This window comes from Gorilla gorilla, chromosome 15 (genome assembly GCF_029281585.2).
Source record: "Gorilla gorilla gorilla isolate KB3781 chromosome 15, NHGRI_mGorGor1-v2.1_pri, whole genome shotgun sequence".
Taxonomy (NCBI): domain Eukaryota; kingdom Metazoa; phylum Chordata; class Mammalia; order Primates; family Hominidae; genus Gorilla; species Gorilla gorilla.
In genome coordinates, this window is record NC_073239.2 from 26008824 (window position 1) to 26027609 (window position 18786).

The following is an 18786-nucleotide window of genomic DNA, read 5'->3' on the forward strand; positions in this document are numbered from 1 at the left end:
CTGATGAAGTAGATCAATAACTATATGTTGAAAGATCAGTGTCTAAACTATTATCTACAAAGTATTTTTAATGTCCCAATATCCTGAAAGTGAAAACACATATAAAATTTAATACCACTTGTGGTTACTATAAGAGGAAAGCAGAATTCAACTGGATATCTCCAAGTATCTACAGAAAGCGTGGCCCACCCAGAGAACACATAATAAAAGAATTCAATCAGGCAACACAGAATCTAAAAGAAGGAAATGGGCCATTACTCAGGTGTTGCAAATACCATCTATTTCAATCAGATGAAATCAATATCATAAAGAATACAATTTGCATTATGTGAATTCAGGGAATATCAATTCAAGGAAACATACCCAATTCATTTTATTAATCAGTGGCACAAGTGATCTGTAGACACTTCAAACCTTTTAGTTAAATCACTTGTACATTTTTGTTAATTACTGGCACTAGAAAAATCTACATGGAAGCATCCAGCCCTTGGGTCCTATATCCTAGTTCCACATCTCTGAATGAAAAGTAACCCTAACTTTTATGTTTATGACCTAACAGTCATAAACTGCTAATCAATAACCTCAACTTGAGATAACAGTTGCTTTGTCTAAGATAGCAGCCTTAGTTTGACTGAGATAATAAATCTCCTTGCTCCCAATCCATGGAAAGTTTAGAATGAAAAATATTTGCAAATCAATACCATGCTATTAATATAGTCATATTTAGGAATATTTGTTTAAAATTTTTTAAAGCATTGTACCATTTGAGACAATTAGGTATATGATTACATAATGATAAGGAATGTTATCTCTGGAGTGAGACTGCCTGTGTTTAGTAAGCTGGCTCTACCATTTCCTCATCAAGTTACTTACAGCTATGTCTGTTTTCTCATCTTGAAAATGGAAATAATTTCTACTTCATAAAGTTACTCTAAGGAGTAAATTAGCTCATATTGTAACATGCTTAAAACACTGATTGGCATAGAGCAAGCTATTACTATTATCATTATTGAGAATCTGGGTGATTAGCCATGTGATTACACTTTGAAATTTGTAATTAATCTCAAACATGTGATCTTTCAAAAAAGCTGGCAGGTACAAAAAATGTAATTAAACTTATAAGTATACGAATATTTAGCAAATTTTACACTCATTACAAATTTAATTATTTTTACAGAATTATTTAAACACTTGGGCAGATTTTGCTTGTTAGAATTATAAACTTGTCTGGTCTGGTATATGAAGTACAGTACCTAAAAAAAAACCACTTAATATTCTGAATTTATTAATAAAATTTAAAATGTTTAAGCGAATTCAACACACCAATTTTTCTGATTAAACTTGTTAAAGGGGACTGATTAGGAGAATTTAATCTGTTCAATATGAGTTAATCCATCAAGAATAAAGTAAAGATGCTTGTTTTTACTTTACCAGATTTATAAACAATATAACACAATTCATATTCAATTTAAAGGCTTAAGGAAAACTAGGTTTTAAAATATGTAACCTAAATAAGTTGCTAATTCATTTAAAATGCAACTGTAAATAGATTTCTGTGAATAATAACCATTGTCAAAAATCTCTCACATGAACAATTGAGCAAATACTTATATCCTTTTAGGAATTTCCACAAGAACAGATGCTCTAGAGCTCAATGAAACCAAAAGATTCATTCTTTTCTCTCAGGGAGCTTATCATCTGGTTCCAGTGTTTTATAAGCACAGAGAAGCAAGCTAACTTGTTCTTGTCCAAGATCAAAGCACTAGATGATAAATTTGAAATCTGCTACTAAAATATTGTCTTACTTGCCATGAGTGAACCATTCATGCAAGTTGCTGTGGGGGTATAGAAAAGGTCAGAGAACTGGTACTTCTTTGAGTTTACAAAACAGGTTTATTAAACGTTTAAATGTAATAAAATTCAGTCTGAGCCTTGTTTTCTCTGTGTGCTTTTAAAAAGCTTCTATAGCTCTACTGCTGTAAACCAGCTGGTTTTGAAGTCCATTAAACATATTCACTTTTTTTCTTACAGTATACCATTCATTTTGTTAACAAAGAATTGCAACATTTCTATTTTTACATACCACGATATGAAACAAGCTCCTTATTTTGATTACATAATACAAACATATCATCTTCCAAAGTAATAAAATTGAGATATTGGTCAAAAACCTAGAAACAAAAGAAAAGGTTTACAAATCAATCTTACAATATAGCCATATTGAAAGTAAATTTAGTTTGCTCTAACCTACCAATGGTAGAAATGAAAAAAAATCCTAATTACATTCAATAACTAAAAATTGTACTGTGTAACAGCCTAATTGAACAAGAATGAGGAGTAAAGAGTAAGTTAAGGCAATAAAAACAAGCCTTTGGGCAATAAATATGAAGGAGGAGAGTAACATTTTCAGAAAACAAAATTTAAGCAGATACAAGAACTTAAATTGTGGTTGTGATGGGAATGGATATCAATTTTGAAGAAAACATACAATTTTAACAATCATTTTCATCACATTTTCCTAAAAAAGTCACAGTAATTGTTTTACACCAAGAACTTTTCTAATAAAGTGGGAAAAAATTATGCCAGTTCTTTGGAAGTGCAGAGTAGGAGAAAAATTAAGAGAACTATTTGAAATACACTGAATTTAGTTAACCAAATTAAGGCTGAGCGAGGTGGCTTGCACCTGTAATCCCAGAGCTTTGGGAGGCTGAGGTGGGAGGACTGTTTGAGGCCAGAAGTTTGAGACCTGGGCAACATATTAAAAAAATTAGCTGGGTGGGGTGGTACGAGCCCAGGAGCTGAAGACTGCAGCAAGCAGTGATTGCACCACTGCATTCCAGCCTGGGCGAGCGAGACACTGTCCCAAAACAAAACAAGAAAGAAAACAAAAGTTGTTCCCATTATTTAATGTGAAGTTAATAAATTTTGAGCACAAAGATTAAAGGCATAAGCCTCAAAAACTAATCAGAAATATTAGTGGTCTATTTAAATCTAAGAATGAAAAATCTATCAGTAGAAAAAGAATAGAAAGTATATGCATGGTTGTTTAGTCTTTTATTTGTCCTAGATAGTTGTCTGGAACTTCAATGCATATCTTGTCCAAATTCAAGAAACACAGAGCATTACAGGATTATAACCTGAAATATATTTTACAAATTGATTTATAACTGAAGCTGAACCTGACTAAAAAGTCACTATGATGTAGAATTGTGGGCCTGTCATGGGTTCTTTTTCTCTTAATATGCAACAGAGGCACTTTGGATCTCAATATGCAACACGGGCACTTTGGATCCTCTTTCCTAAGTAAAAAAAAGATCTGGAAATAGTATGATGATTATAATGATTACAGATAAAACAATGTCAACATACTTTCAATACAGTTTATGACAATACAACTGTCAAATGATTTCTGGGTTGACCTAAAAATATTATACAAATCACAGACTAAAGCAAAACTCATTCTGCTTTTTATTTCTGTCTTTCAAATTCATTAAATAATAGGTTCCTTTAGTTTGGCTTATTTTGCCTAGTTCAACTTGAAGATAATTTATATTATCAGAACTCTTTATAAGAGTATTGAGCCTAAACACTTCTGTCGTTCTGGTCATCTGTCAAATAGATATCTACGCCAACTACGGGTTTCAGAACAGTGTTAAATTTTACATTGACAAAATGTCATCAACCCACCAAACTCTCTTACCTTGGCTACTTGTGTTACTGCACTAGCTGCTAACGCTGCATTTGCAATATCTTCCAGTTTACTTCTTGAAATAGCAGAAATAAAATTTAAATAATATGATTCATATAGTTGATTTCGAAGATCCTATCAATACAATGAAAACTTTATTCTTATAGGATAAAGAAGACCATGAATACATATGTTTCAACTACTATAAGGCAAAGTTATATCTAAAAGACAGGATATTTAAATGACAATCAAAAAAAGTATCCCAAGAGAAAAAACCTTTGAAGTAGTACTGGTTATCTGGTTATCAGATGTAACTAAAATGTTTCTTAATAAAGTAATAAAATTATATTATCAACAAAATCTTATTAATTACAATACAGTACAAACTGCTTTCACACAGCCTATCTGCATTCTTCTTAAAATATCCAGATATGGTCCACTAATATAGTAAAATGCTTGTTATATTTGGCAGACACGATCTTCAACTGTTCTGGACATGTGATGACACAACAAATCCTTCATTGCACACAGACAAGTTGTAAATCCAATTACCAATTCTAGAGGTATTTCTTTTCAACTGCTCAAAAGTAGTGCAATTTAAGTTATGCAAATTCTTAAGTCAAATTTACTTATCTTCTTATACTTTTAGCAAATAGATATCGAAATAACCATACTTCCTCAAATCTAAGATGTCACTGACTGTAACAAGAACCATCATTTTATGTAACACTAAGAATTAATGATGCCAATAAAATTTTGTGACATGATCAATTTTAAGATGCACCTGATTTCAGCGATGTTAAAATGTGAAACATTGAGGGGTTGGAGCTTTGTGAGGAAGGTGATCAGGGTAGTGGTTCAATCAAGGTCAAGAGATTATTTATGTATGAGGATTGAGAAATACGTAATATGTTCACGATACTGGGAACCATGTTTTTCACTCTGAGAAAGGAGTTACAAATTTGTAAAGAGAAAAGGGAAACGCTAGAGTGAATCCTGTGTTGCTGAGCTGAAACAGTTTTGGAGGTTATCTGTTTATCTGGATACGTGAGGAGAAGAGAGGGAGAATTGTAGAAATAAATATAGATATAAAAGTGTATGTATAAATACATAATTTCCTAACTTTTTCCATTGAGAGGACCTAAGAACAGTGACACTCTAGTCACAATGAATATACCTAATGCCTAGATCCTGATTCCTAAATACCATTCTTTATAGAAAGCAACCAGAGCTCCTTAGAAAAATGTCTGAATCCTGGGCTGAGACAGAGAAAGTAAAATCCTAGGCTATATTGGAACATCTTATTGTGCCAGACAGTAAGGAAGTGGTCAAAGAATGATGCATACATTTCAAAAGGACATATAAGTTCAGCAAGATTGCAGGATACAAGATAAATACATAAAAATCAATTGAATTTTTATACAATTGCAATGAAGAATCCTAAAAATGGAATTAAGAATTCCATTCATAATAAGCATTAAACACATGAAAGAATAAATTTAACAAAAGAAGCACAAAACTTATGACAAGCTAATTGTAATTTGGAAATTCAAGAAAAGCCAAAACAGTCTGAAAAAAAGTACAAAGTTGGAGGACACAACTTCTCAATTTCAAAACTTGCTATCAAGCAAGAGATATCAACACTGTGTGGTACAGGCATAAAGAAAGACATAGATATCAATGCAATAGAACTGAGAGTTCAGAAATCAAACAAGATATCTGTGGTCAGCTGATTTTTGACAAGGCTGCCAAGACCATTCACTAGGGAAAGAATAGTCTCTTTAATAAATTATGCTGGGACAACTGGATAGCCACATGCAAAAGAATAAAGTTGGACACCTACATCCCACCATATACAAAAATAATGCAAAGGGGAATCAAGACCTACAGGTAAGAGCCGAAACTATAAAATTCTTAGAAGAAAACACAAGAATCTGGAATGGTTTCCTAAATATGACACCAAAAGCATAAGCAACTCAAGAAAAAAAAAACCGATAAACTGGGCTTCATCAAAATCAAAAATGTTTGTGCTTCAAAGGACATTATCCAGAGAATGAAAAGATAACCCATAGACTGGGAGAAAATATTTACAAGTCATAAACTTGTGAGTGTCTAGTATCCAAAACAGAAAAAGAATTCTATCAACTCAACAATAAAAAGACAACCCAATTAAAAACTGGGTGAATGATCTGAATAGATATTTCTAGAAAGACATACAAATGGCCAATAAGCATGTTAAAAGATGCTTAATATCATTAATTATAGAAATGCAAATCAAAACTATAATGAGATGCCACTTCAAACCTATTAGGATGGCTACAATAAAAATATCGGATAGTAAGTGTTCAGCAAGGATCTGGAGAAATCAGAACCCTCACACACTACTGGTGGGACTATAAAATGGTGCAACCACACTTTGCAAAACAGTCTATTACTAAAAAGGTAAACATAGAGTTATCACTTGACCATGCAATTTTATTCCTATGTGTTTATGGCCACAAGAGAATTGAAAACATGTCCACAGAGAAACCTGCACATGAATATTTATGGCACCATTATTAATAGCCAAAAGGTAGAAACAATCCAAATGTCCACCAAGTGGTAAATGGATGAATAAAATTTGGTACATCCATACAATGGAATATATTCAGCCACGAAAAGGAATAAGGTACCAATTCATGCTACAATATGGATGAACCTTGGAAACATTATGCTAAGAGAAATCAGCCATATACAAAAAGACCACATATTATAGGATTTCATTCATATGTAATGGTCAGAGTAGGCAAATATACAGAAACAGAAGGTAGCTTAGGGATGGAAGAGGATGGGGGAGGGTTGAGGATGTGATAAATGGTACCAGGTTTCTTTCTGAGGTAATGACAATGTTCTAAAATTGACTGTGGTGATGGTTGCAAAACTCTGTGACTATATTAAAAACCAATGAACCATACACTTGTGCTCCTTAAATAGGTGAATTGTATGGTATGTAAATTATAATTTCAATAAAGGTGTTATTTAAAAAATGAAAGAAGAAGAGATTGCAAGTGGTACCTCTTTCATGAATAGCATACTTGAGTTTACGCAGGGTAAAAGAGAAAGCTGGGCATCATAAAGCTACACAGGACACAAAATTTGCAAACTTCACTAACAATTTAAATAGCAATTTGATTCAACAGTCAATAACAAAGATGCTGTGACTTGTGGAAGACACTGTTACTTACCTATCCAATATCTACTTTTCTCCTTTTCCTTGCTAAAAGAATCTTGCTAGATTTTCTTTGGGGTGACTATACTCATCTAAATATTGACTTTTGCAGCCACCCTTGTAACTGATTCTACCTAGTGAGAAATAAATAAAGGTCTTCTGGGAGTTTCTGGAAAGGCTTAAATTCCTGATCAAAATCAACAGTCAGGGCTGGCACAGTCCATGTCCCTCTTCTTCTTGATGTGAACATAGATTTGATGCCTACAGGTGCAGCAACAAGCAAGACAAGGAAAACCAACAAACTAAAGATGAATGATCAGCGACAGAAGGAGCCTGGGTCTTTGATTACCTTATAGTACTTCTGCACCAGCGCGGACTTCCTAATCTCACCCTTATTTTAGAAAACGAAAACCCTATATAAGTTAGAAAGGCAATATACCTAGGCTTTCTGTTTGTTAAAGCCAGACTCAGACTTTACCAGTACAGTGGTCCCCCTTATTTGCAGGGGATATTTTCCAAGACTCCAGTGGATGCCTGAAACCAGGTAGTACTGAACCGTATATGTTTTTTCCTATACATACATATTTATGATAAAACTTAATTTATAATTTATAAATTGGGCACAGTAAATGATTAGCAACAATAGCTAGAAATAAAATAGAGCAATTATAAAATATATTCTGTAATGAAATATATTACAGAAAATATATTCTGTAATGAAAGTTATATGAATGTGGTCTCTCAAAATACTGTAATATATTCAGTACCTGGTTAACTGTGGATAACTGAAACTGTGGAAAGTGAAACTGTGGACATGAGAGGACTACTGTATAATACTTCTTCAGCCAAAAGTTTTAAGTCTTTCAGGCTATTTGGAATTCAAAGATAGTCTCAAAAATCAGAGTGAGAAAGTAGGCATAGGAATTTCTGATTTTTCACCCTGGACATCTAGGAATTTTTCTTGAAAAAAAATCCATTTCCAAATTCAGGAGTCCAGAAAATAAGAACCCATATTACCTGGCACATTCTGTCAATATTTTCTTCAGTTGGCATTACAAAGTATACTGCAGGAACATCTGGAATAGGATCTCGATCAGAGTGTAAAAGCCTAGAAGACATAAGGAACTAAAACTTATTTTTTTTATTCACTTATTTAAAACACAATATTCCTCAAAACGGGAGTTCACTAGCTCAAGGACAGTAACCAGTGCTCTAAAAGCTCTTGTTGCAATTAATCAGTGAGTTAACCTAGCTTTCTCCCATGTCAGTGTTGTTATTATTTATTAGCATTAGTAAGACCCTAATTTCTTGTTAGTCTTCATTTGTTCTATTCTGCTCACACTTTTAGCACTGCTTATGGTCAGACATTCTTTTCTACCAACACTCTCCTTGAATGAGAACTAAAACATATTCAAAATCAATCTTATTCCCACTTTTCATAGAAATGTGGTGGTCAGAGGGGAAGGGTGAATGTGAGGAAAGTGTGGCTCTCTGAGGGGAAAATCAGAAAGCCAGGGGATGCAATGAAAAAAATTTTAGAAGCAATTCTTTAGAAGCTATAAAAAAATTTAACCAAACATGAAATCAAATATATTTTTTAAATGAAAGGTATATAAATGTTTCCTTAAAAATTAAAGACAATCTATTTTTGTCTATTTATTGTTTCATAAGAGAATGTAAGCATCTTATAGATTAAGTCATTTTACAGTTTTCTCCTTTTACAATTTAGGAACAATTTCCATACAAATATCCCAACATCAAACCACGCTTATATGAGGAATATTCACCTCTCTCTAGTCATCCTTCTATAATCAAGGAGAGAGAGGAAAGAGGCACATGCTGCCAGTGAGTCTGTGTTTAATAACTGTTGCCACTGATATCAAGAATGATAATGTGATGGCTGCCATAGGTTGTGGTCTTTTTCACACTGCTTGTCCAACTGTCTAACGGGCTACAACCACCATTTCATACTGTGGAAACTTGTAATTACTGTTTCCTACAAATTAGCCTAAACCAGCTTGCAGGGTATAAAGTAACTGATACAGTATTCTCCAGCAAATAGAGGAGAATGGTTGGAGGCAAAGTACACAAGAGTTCACCATGGTAGCTGTGTAATATTTCCATGCTCTGGTGGCAAGTAGCAAGTTAGGCAGAGATTACGAGACTCTCAAACTGGTAGACTATCCTATTACCCCTGAATGAAGTACTGAGTAAGGCCTCACTTCTGTTAGTTACTGTTACTGAGTCATTACAGTTCAGTAGATAAACAGCACAGAATTAGTGGTCAAGCAATGTGGCCATGGCTCTGTTATTAACTGGTTGTACAAATGTGAGACAATCACTTAAACCTTCTAAACTTCAGTCCTTCCATTAGTAAATAAAGGAGTTAAACACTTAGTACAGAGACAATGGCACTCAATGTTTATTAATAAACCACAATTTCCAAGGATAGCATGAAGTTAAACTTTACTTCAGTCCATAAGAATTAACACATTATCAAAGCAAATCTGCTTATTTCAGTCTGACATAAAAATGAAAGGAAAACTCATCAAATACCGTATTTCATGAAACCCAAGATGGTAACAATTTTAAAACATAATTTTTAAAATATATTTTATATACTACTGAGAAATAAAAATGCTGCCAGTTATGACATATCATCAGTGATAAGATAGATCCTAATTTCAGAAATGTAAAAAAGGACATTTGGAATTGACAAACTATAACAGTCTATTAACAAATGCTCATTATACAACTGAAGAATTTGAGCTGATTAAACCAGATTCTGTCAAGTTACTTATCGAAAATCTAAAACTATATTCCCAGTAAGAGTACATTTCAATTCAATATATGATATCATAAAAATTGGTTAAAACATTTGGGAGGCCGAGGCGGGCGGATCACGAGGTCAGGAGATCGAGACCATCCTGGCTAACACGGTGAAACCCCGTCTCTACTAAAAATACAAAAAAAAATTAGTCGGGCGTGGTAGTGGGCGCCTGTAGTCCCAGCTACTCGGGAGGCTGAGGCAGGAGAATGGCGTGAACCCGGGAGGTGGAACTTGCAGTGAGCAGAGATCACGCCACTGCACTCCAGCCTGGGCGACAAAGCAAGACTCCATCTCAAAAAAAAAAAAAAAAAAAAAAAAATTGGTTAAAACATCATAAATAGAACGAAATGCAAATAGCTTAGAACACCATAAAATTGGACTCTTTTAGTATACAGAAGTATTAGTATCTATCCATGAACACAGTCCTTCTCCAAACGTTCTTTTTTTTTTTTTTTACAGAATCTTGCTCTGCTGCCCAGGCCAGAGTGTAGGGTCACGATCTCGGTTCACTACAACCTCTGCCTCCTGGGTTCAAGCAATTGTCCTTCCTCAGCCTCCCAAGTAGCTAGGATTACAGGTGGGTACGCCACCATGCCTAGCTAATTTTTGTATTTTTAGTAGAGACGGGGTTTCACCATGTTGGCCAGGCTGGTCTCGAACTCCTGACCTCAAGTGATCCGCCCACCCGGGCCTCCAGAAGTGCTGGGATTACTGGCATGAGCCACTGTGCCTGGCCCCTCCTCCAAATGTTCTACTAGGCAAGCCCATAAAGTACTACATTTGTTTTATTTTTATTAAACATATCAGAAGCAATATAATCACACAAACTTAACAGTTAAGACAACACAGACAGCCCACTATGGTGATTAACAGTCATTACTTCATAGTCACTTAAATTTTTCATATTAATGATTAATTAGATATTCCTTTTTTTAAAAAAAATATAGACACTCCCTGACTTACAATGCTTCAACTTAGGATTTTTTGACTTTATGATGGTGCAAAAGCAGTGCATATTCAGTAGAAATCATACTTTAAGCACCTATAAAAACATTCTGTTTTCAACTTTCAGCACTGCAGTCAATAAATTACATGAGATATTCAACAGTTTATTTTTATTTTAATTAATTAATTTTTTTTAAATTTTGAGACAGAGTCTTGCTCTTTTGCCCAGGCTGGAGTGCAGTGGCGCAGTCTCGGCTCACTGCAACCTCTGCCTCCCGGGTTCAAGTGATTCTCCTGCCTCAGCCTCCTGAGTAGCTGGGATTACAGGTGCCTGCCACCATGCCCGGCTAATTTTCTGTATTTTTTTTAGTGAAGACGGTGTTTCACCACGTGACCAGGCTGGTCTCGAACTCCTGACCTTGTGATTTGCCCGCCTTGGCCTCCCAAAGTGCTGGGATTACAGGCATGAGCCACCGTGCCCAGTTTTATTATAAAGGAGGCTATGTGTTAGATCTGACTCTGCCCAACTGTAGGCCAATGTAAGTATTCTGAACATGCTGAGGGTAGGAGAGGCTAAGCTATGATGTTTGGTAGGTTAGGTGTATTAAATGCATTTTTTTGACTTACAAAATTCCAACTTATGATGGGTTTATAAGTATGTAACCCCATTGTAGGTCAAGGAGAATCTGTGTATTTAAATTAAAGGAACAAAACACTTTTAGAGCTGGAAGAGACCTTAAGATTACTAGTTCTTTTCCTTTACACAGAGGGTAAACCAAATCTAAGGAAAAGCCACAAGGCAGAAAATTTAAATTCTGAAATTATAAAGCCTCAGACTGAGGATTTTTTTAAATCCCAGAAATAAGGGGTTGAATAAAGAAGATATAGGGAAAAAATGTTCAATACTACATAAATACTGTAACCTAACACTATTTTTCTCTATAAATGTTCTTTAAATGAATACCACTGTTAGAAATATGTAAAAACTCACAGATGCAGAGTGATTCCCATGTCTCTTAGCTCCTTCACAGATAGCAGAGGAGAGATTATATCTTGGCCAAATCTGTCATAAATGAGTACCTATCAAAAAAAACCATGTGTCATCATTATCAGTGAACAACCAATAGTGAACCTATATTAAGACAATGTTGAAGTAAATTTTATTTTAATACATCATATATACTGAATTGTTATCCTTGCCTCAATTTAACATTTTCCATCATTATCAGTGAACAACCAATAGTGAACCTATATTAAGAAAATGTTGAAGTAAATTTTAATACATCATATATACTGAATTGTTATCCTTGCCTCAATTTAATATTTTCCATCATTATTTACCCAAATGTTCATCCAGGCAGTAATACGTTCTTAAAGCATTACTACTCAGGCTAAAATAAATAATTATATCAATTTCTTCTTATGAAATTCTTTTTTCTAGGTTTTAAAAAAATAGAGACTATAAAATCCTTAAGCTATCATAAACAACTCTGAACTTAAAGCCAATTCATGTTCATACCCTTATTTTTTTCCAGTTCACATATATCTTTTCTAAAAACAGATATGTAAAAATTAGCCATTTTCAAAACTAATATATAACAAGTTCCAGGACTACAATAAAAAATTTAGTATTTTAAGCATCTCAGGTTAAAAAGATACTCATTTAAAAAAATTAAGTCCCTGGCTGTGGCACAGTGGCTCACGCCTGTAATCTCAGCACTTTTGGAGGCCGAGGTGGGCGGATCACTAGGTCAAGAGATAGAGACCATCCTGGCCAACATGGTGAAACCCTTTCTCTACTAAAAATACAAAAATTAGCTGGGCATGGTGGCACGTGCCTGTAATCCCAGCCACTCTGAAGGCTGAGGAAGGAGAATCACTCGAACCTGGGAGGCGGAGGCTGCAGTGAGCTGAGATTGCGCCACTATATTCCAGCCTGGTGACAGAGCGAGATTCCATCTCAAAAAAAAAAAAAAAAAAATTAAGTCCCTAAAGAGTATTTGATAGACTTAGTCTATCAAATATCAAATATCAAATCTCACATTCTCAAAGTATTAAAACAGACAGCTTTGAGGTGTGGTAAGAACTCCAAATGGGCTTTTTAACTCAAAATTAGTTTCATGGTTAAGACAAATAAAAGAGATCCTCAACTGGTAAGCATTTTTCACAACTACCTCAATAATTATTTATGGAGTAAGAAATTGCTGAGAGAATGAAACATGTTGTTATGAAAACACATTTTCTTAAATGCCAGGATTTCCTTTAGAGAGGCTAAAAATCTTTCTGCTCTAGTTATAAAAGGTTCACGTTGCATCTTTCAAAAATCTTCCCTCTTTTAATCTCAATACATGTGTATTATTAATTTTAATGATATAAAAAGTGATGGGTAGGAAAAGTATCTGACAAAAATTTGTACCCAAGAAATTCTCAAACTATTTCAACCAAAAGCTCAATATTGGTATTAGAAACAAACAAGTATAGTTTATGCAAGAGGCAATAGGAAGATGCCCACAAAGGAACAAGAAGGAGAAAATTAGGGGATACTCTGGAGCTTAAACTATGAAATCAATACAGACAACTTTAACTACTTTTAGAGTTAACCCAAAGGACTTATAAAGACTCAAGAGAGTTTTCAAAACACCCTAAATTCTAAACATGTTGATTTGTTCTTAATTTTTAGCAAGAGAGAAATATAAAGAGACTGTTAACCAGTAAGTTTAAACCCAATCAACTGTATTATAACATCTGAAGAAAGAGAGTCTGCATGAAGTTTAAAATGAAGAAGCCTAAAGAATTGGAATTTTTAAAGGCTCTCCAGTATTTCTCAAAGGAAAAGGTTGTAGATTGCTTTCTGGTTCAATTAAGTTTTATATCTCATAAATTAATAAAGTGGTATTACAGTTTACAGATCATTTTCTCATGAGTTTGTTAAAATAATCCAGGCCCTCTGAATGTGACTAACTCCGAGCAAGCTTATAAAATCCAAAGTCTGGACTTGAAAAGCTAAGGAACAAAATATCAACCAGGAAAAAGACCTATCAGTAACATCCTACCAAAGAGATCAACTGGACTCCCTAGATGAAAATTACTATTTTATCACCTGTCTCACTCCATAGAATGTCTGTCAAAACAATTCATATTAAGAGATCATGTTAAATAAGGATAAAACATTCATGATAACTAATATGTGTTACTTCTTCCATATTACAATAAATTCCCTCCAATTACCACTAATAAGGGCTGAGAAAAACAGAAATCAGTTCCCATTAAGATAAACTCTTACCTTCCATACTGGTTCTCCTGTGCTGTTTTTAATATGAGGCACATTGAAATTCAACATACGCTTCAAAGCCACTGAAAATAAAAAGTTTTATCAAATATTGTCATTGTTTTTTAGGATTTTATTTTTCCTCCATCATTATTTACTACCCCAAAGCAAAATATACTAATCAACTCTAGTAAAACTGATTAACCAAATGACTATATGTGTAGAACTAGGGGTCAGATCTTGTAAGACTATTCCATCGACAGCTAATTGACATGTATTTGGGAGATTTCCCAAAACACAATAAGCATCTGTCCACAGATGAAATCATGGGAAATGTTCAGGAAGAACTTGCAATGGCCTCAATATACTGATGCTGTTGCCTGTGTACTGTCTGGCTGAAAGCATAGATTAAGGTAAGTCTTTTTTTTTTTTTTTTTTAAGTCTGAGTGGTCTAGTGAGAAGGATCAGTCTGTCTGTCTGTCTTTTTTTTTTTTTTTAAGTGTGAGTGGTCCAGTGAGAAGGATCATTCTTTTTTTTTTTTTTTTTCTGAGACAGAGTTTTGCTCTTGTTGCCCAGGCTGGAGTGCAATGGCGTGATCTCGGCTCACCACAACCTCTGCCTCCCAGGTTCAAGCAGTTCTGCTTCAGCCTCCTGAGTAGCTGGGATTACAGGCATGCGCTGCCATGCCCGGCTAATTTTGTATTTTTAGTAGAGATGACGTTTCTCCGTGTTGGTCAGGCTGGTCTAGAACTCCCGACCTCAGGTTATCCACCCGCCTTGGCCTCCCAAAGTGCTGGGATTACAGGCGTAAGCCACCACGCCCGGCCTGGATCAGTCTTTCTAAAAACAAAATTATCCATGGCATATTCAATTGGTTCATATACAAAACCTTCATACAGATCTGTCTATAGTTATGTAAGAGTATATTTTACAACCAATTTATCCTGTCAGATTCACCGAAAAGTTGCTTAAAATTCTATGTCCCTTGGGAAAACAGACTTTCCCATATAGTAGATAACTGATAATTCCAGCTAAGCAAATATACAACATCAAAAATCACAGTTATGGTCTGTTACAGTATTTTGTGTTATTTATCACTCATCTGTAACAGTGTTACAGAAAATGAAAATCCCTTAATATACTTCTTCGTGAAACTGAGATGGCCAAATATTCAAGAGAGTATACTAATTGTAATTTCTTGATTTAATTTTTATAAAATTGACAGCCTTAAAATCCACTTGGTTGATTGTTAAAAACATTTGCATCAGGCTTTAAGTAATACAGAATAACCTATACTCCAAAGTCCTACGAGAGAACTATGTAATACTAAAATCACCTGAATATCAACTTACAGCATATTCATTCACTCACAAGAAAAACTTCTATTAAATGCTTGCTTGCTGAGGTAGGTATAATGCTGTTAAAACTGCTATTACTGAACAGATTGTACTTCAGTGATACATTTGCATACTTATGTGTGTGTACATACTGTTGTGCCCAAACCCTTATTGCCTCCAGTGGGGAAGATACCCATGTTTGAGAGGCCTAAGAAGAGACCCGGAGCCAGGAAATGAGACACAGGGTTTTATTGGGGGCAACACACATAGGAGAGTCCAGTGACAGTGGGCTGGACAGGAGAACTGTATACTCAGTGGCAATGCGCTGGGCAGGAGAACCATAACCGCAGCAAAAAGTGGTTTATATAGCAAAAATGTGGTTTATACAGCATTTTCACTTAACATTTCCCTAACAACCTCCACCTGGCAACCTTCATTCAACCCAAAACTCGGGGCCTTGATCCACTGCATGGCCTATGTTTCACTGGATGGGCTGGGGGCTCAGATGTTCCTCACAGACAAGGAATCAATCTCCAGGTGGGCCATTTTGATTCCCTAGCTTGAAACACATATCCAGGTGTGTCTGCAATACAGGGTCATTCTCAGGGCACGCTTAAGTTATTGCTATCAGGTGTATTTACCATACACCTACAGATATAATTTTTGGTAAAATGTTATTACCTAATGTCCAGCCAATAATACACATTACCAATATTACCTACTTCAGAGGCCCACAGGTTTTATATTAAATAAAAATGTATTTTATTTAATGTATTTATAATATTAAATATATTTAATATAAACAAAAAAACAGTTTAACATTTAAAACTGAAATAACACAGGAGGCACGGAGGGGGGTTCAGGATTAACTCTCCCACTGTGCATTTGCAGAGCTCTTCCTCCACCTCCAGGCAATAAAGACACCACCACCCTGGCAATCACGCCCAAGAGGGAGGAAACCCTGTTTCTGGGAACAGCTGTTCACACTCTTGAAGCCTGACAACTTGGAAGAACGAAAGCCTGAGCTGCCATGTGAGCCTCAGGTGTTTAGTATGCTGCACAGTTGGACCTTAGCTAACTGAAAGAGGCCAGCAGCAGCAAATAAGATAATCCTACATTCGCCTTCTCAGCCCAGTCTGAGATTTTCTCCAACTTTGAGCCTTGGCTAACTTATTAAAAGGCATTTTGATAGAGTGGATTTGTTAATGGAGTACACGGCCTGTGTTCAGAGTTTACAAGAACGTAATTTTACTTTTATCAGAGTTTACCCAAGGCTTAAACCATGACTTTATCTGAAATGACAAACCATTTTTCTTATTGGCTCTAAACATACTACAGGTTGAGCATCCCAACTCTTAATATCTGAAACCTGAAATGCTCCAAAATCAAAATTTTTTAAGCTGGTGCTCGGATTTTGAAATTTGGGATGCTCAACCAGTAATAATGCAAATATTCCAAAATCCAAAACACTCCTGGTCCCAAGCATTTTGGATAAGGGATACTCAACCTGTATCCATATTCCTAGACTTGGTTAATGTCGTTACTTACATACACACTTACTATTCATTCATTCAACACGTTTAATGAGTGCTCACCACAGGCACTGTAGTTATTGGGGATCTAGCAACTGAACAAAACAGTGAATAAAATCGCCTGTCCTCAAGTAGCTTTCATTCTAATTGAGGGATAAATAAAATAAAATTAAAAAAAAGTAAAACATATGGTATGTAGATCATGGTAAGTGCTTTGAAGAAAGGTAAGATTGGGAAAGGGGAAGATGGAGTTGAGGTGTAATTTTAAACAGAGTAATTGGGGAAAGCCTCCTGAGAAGGTAACATTTGAGTAAAGACCTAAAGGAAGTGAGGGAGTGAGCCATGGAGATTATCTCTGAAACAGTACTCCACAAAGAAGAAACAAATACAAAGGCTCGAAGGTGGGAGCATTCCTGGTGGGTTCAAGGAGAGGGAAGACAAATAGGGAGTGAGGTCCAAAAGCTACATGGAAACCAGATCGTATAAGGCCTTGTAGAACACTGTAAGATCACTTTGGCTTTTATCATGGTTGAAATGGGAAGATGCTGGAAGATTTTGAGCAAACATATGGCATGATCAGTTTGGGTACTGTGTGAAAAATAATGAAGGAGAACAGGATTGTAAAAGCAAGGAGACCAAATAGGTTACTGCAGAAATTCATGGTGGATAGGACCTCGGAATAGCAATGACAACAGTCAGATTCTGGATGTATTTTCAGAGTAGAACTGACAAGATTTACTGAAAGATCTCACATGAGACATGAAAGAGACAAGTCAAGAAAACTTCAAGGTTTTTGACCTGAACAACTAAAAGGACGGAACTGCCATTAACTGATATGGAGCAGACTGAGTTCAGATGGGAGGGCCAGACTAGGGATATAAACCTGGGAATCATCAACATACAGATAATACTGAAAGCTAAGGCGCTAGATGCTAACACTAATGGGACCCTGCAATGTTGAGAAGCAGGGAAGATGTGCGAGAACCTGTAACGAAGACGCATTCAATGAAGAACAACAGTAACATGGAGCAGGAGGCAACTGATTCTACCTATTGAACTGAAGGTATGGATAGAGGGGACAGTGAACCAGGAAGAAAGGAGATGGCTTGTGGGATGACCTTCAAAAGATCAATAAAGATTTTTCAGGAGACCAATAAAGATTTTTCAGGCAGGCAAAGCAAGAAACAGGCATGTTAGTTTACCTCTATCTTACTTTCCTCACCTGTAAAATGGAGATAATACATAATCACCTAATGCAATGCCTAACAATAGTAAATGCTCAATAAATGCCAACTATTATCTCATCCACCCAAATATTCTAGTATCTAGAATATTTAAGGATTGTGAGTTATCTCCCAAAACATTTTCCATAGGCATGAGGGAAATAGCTAATTCTGCATTATAATATATATACAAGGATTTACCTTCCTCTGAAAATAAGGCAGAATTCAATGACAGTAAAAATTTGATAAAAAATAGATCTAGCACTACCTAGTAATTCTGTAAAATCTTACTATGTTTATTTCTGCAGAAATACAAACGATTAGATTTTAATGATCTACAAAATTTCTGCATACAAGTTTACGGCCGTGCAAATTTATTTTTCAAAAAGCTCTCTTGTACTGGTACAGTTTTACTGACACGTTATTTTAATATGTAGTATAGTCATCAGAAACACAGTATTAAAACAAATGGAGCTTCCATTTGTTTAAACATATACAATGAATGGCAGGTATGCCCCAAATCTTATTTGAACTTCCCTATATTTAGTTATGCCTGACTTCACCTGATAGGTTATACTAAATTATTTACTGGGAAAAGCAGAACGCAACTCAGTATCTTTTGTGTGTCATTACTAAATTGAAGTCTATCACTTTTTCTTTAAATGCCAAAGGAAGGAATCAAGTACAGCCCAAATCCCTTCTGTAGGTCATATAAATTATAAATTTATTTTCCTATTCATATTTATATCCAACAG

General features: G+C 35.1%; 1 protein-coding gene across 4 annotated transcripts in view; it reads right to left on the reverse strand.

Annotated features, from left to right (window-relative positions):
- Positions 1–18786, reverse strand: part of SCFD1 (sec1 family domain containing 1) — a 107129-nt gene that overhangs the window by 87310 nt on the left and 1033 nt on the right. For 3 of the 4 annotated variants that reach the window (XM_019009843.4, XM_055361353.2, XM_063697719.1), the window contains exons 2-6: positions 13955–14025; positions 11663–11751; positions 7914–8004; positions 3701–3823; positions 2084–2171 (exon numbers count right to left, since the gene is read on the reverse strand). In XM_019009843.4, coding sequence (XP_018865388.1) covers positions 2084–2171; positions 3701–3823; positions 7914–8004; positions 11663–11751; positions 13955–14025 — 462 coding nt within the window. The remainder of the gene's footprint in view (positions 1–2083; positions 2172–3700; positions 3824–7913; positions 8005–11662; positions 11752–13954; positions 14026–18786) is intronic. The other variant, XM_019009844.2, reaches the window with a different exon arrangement.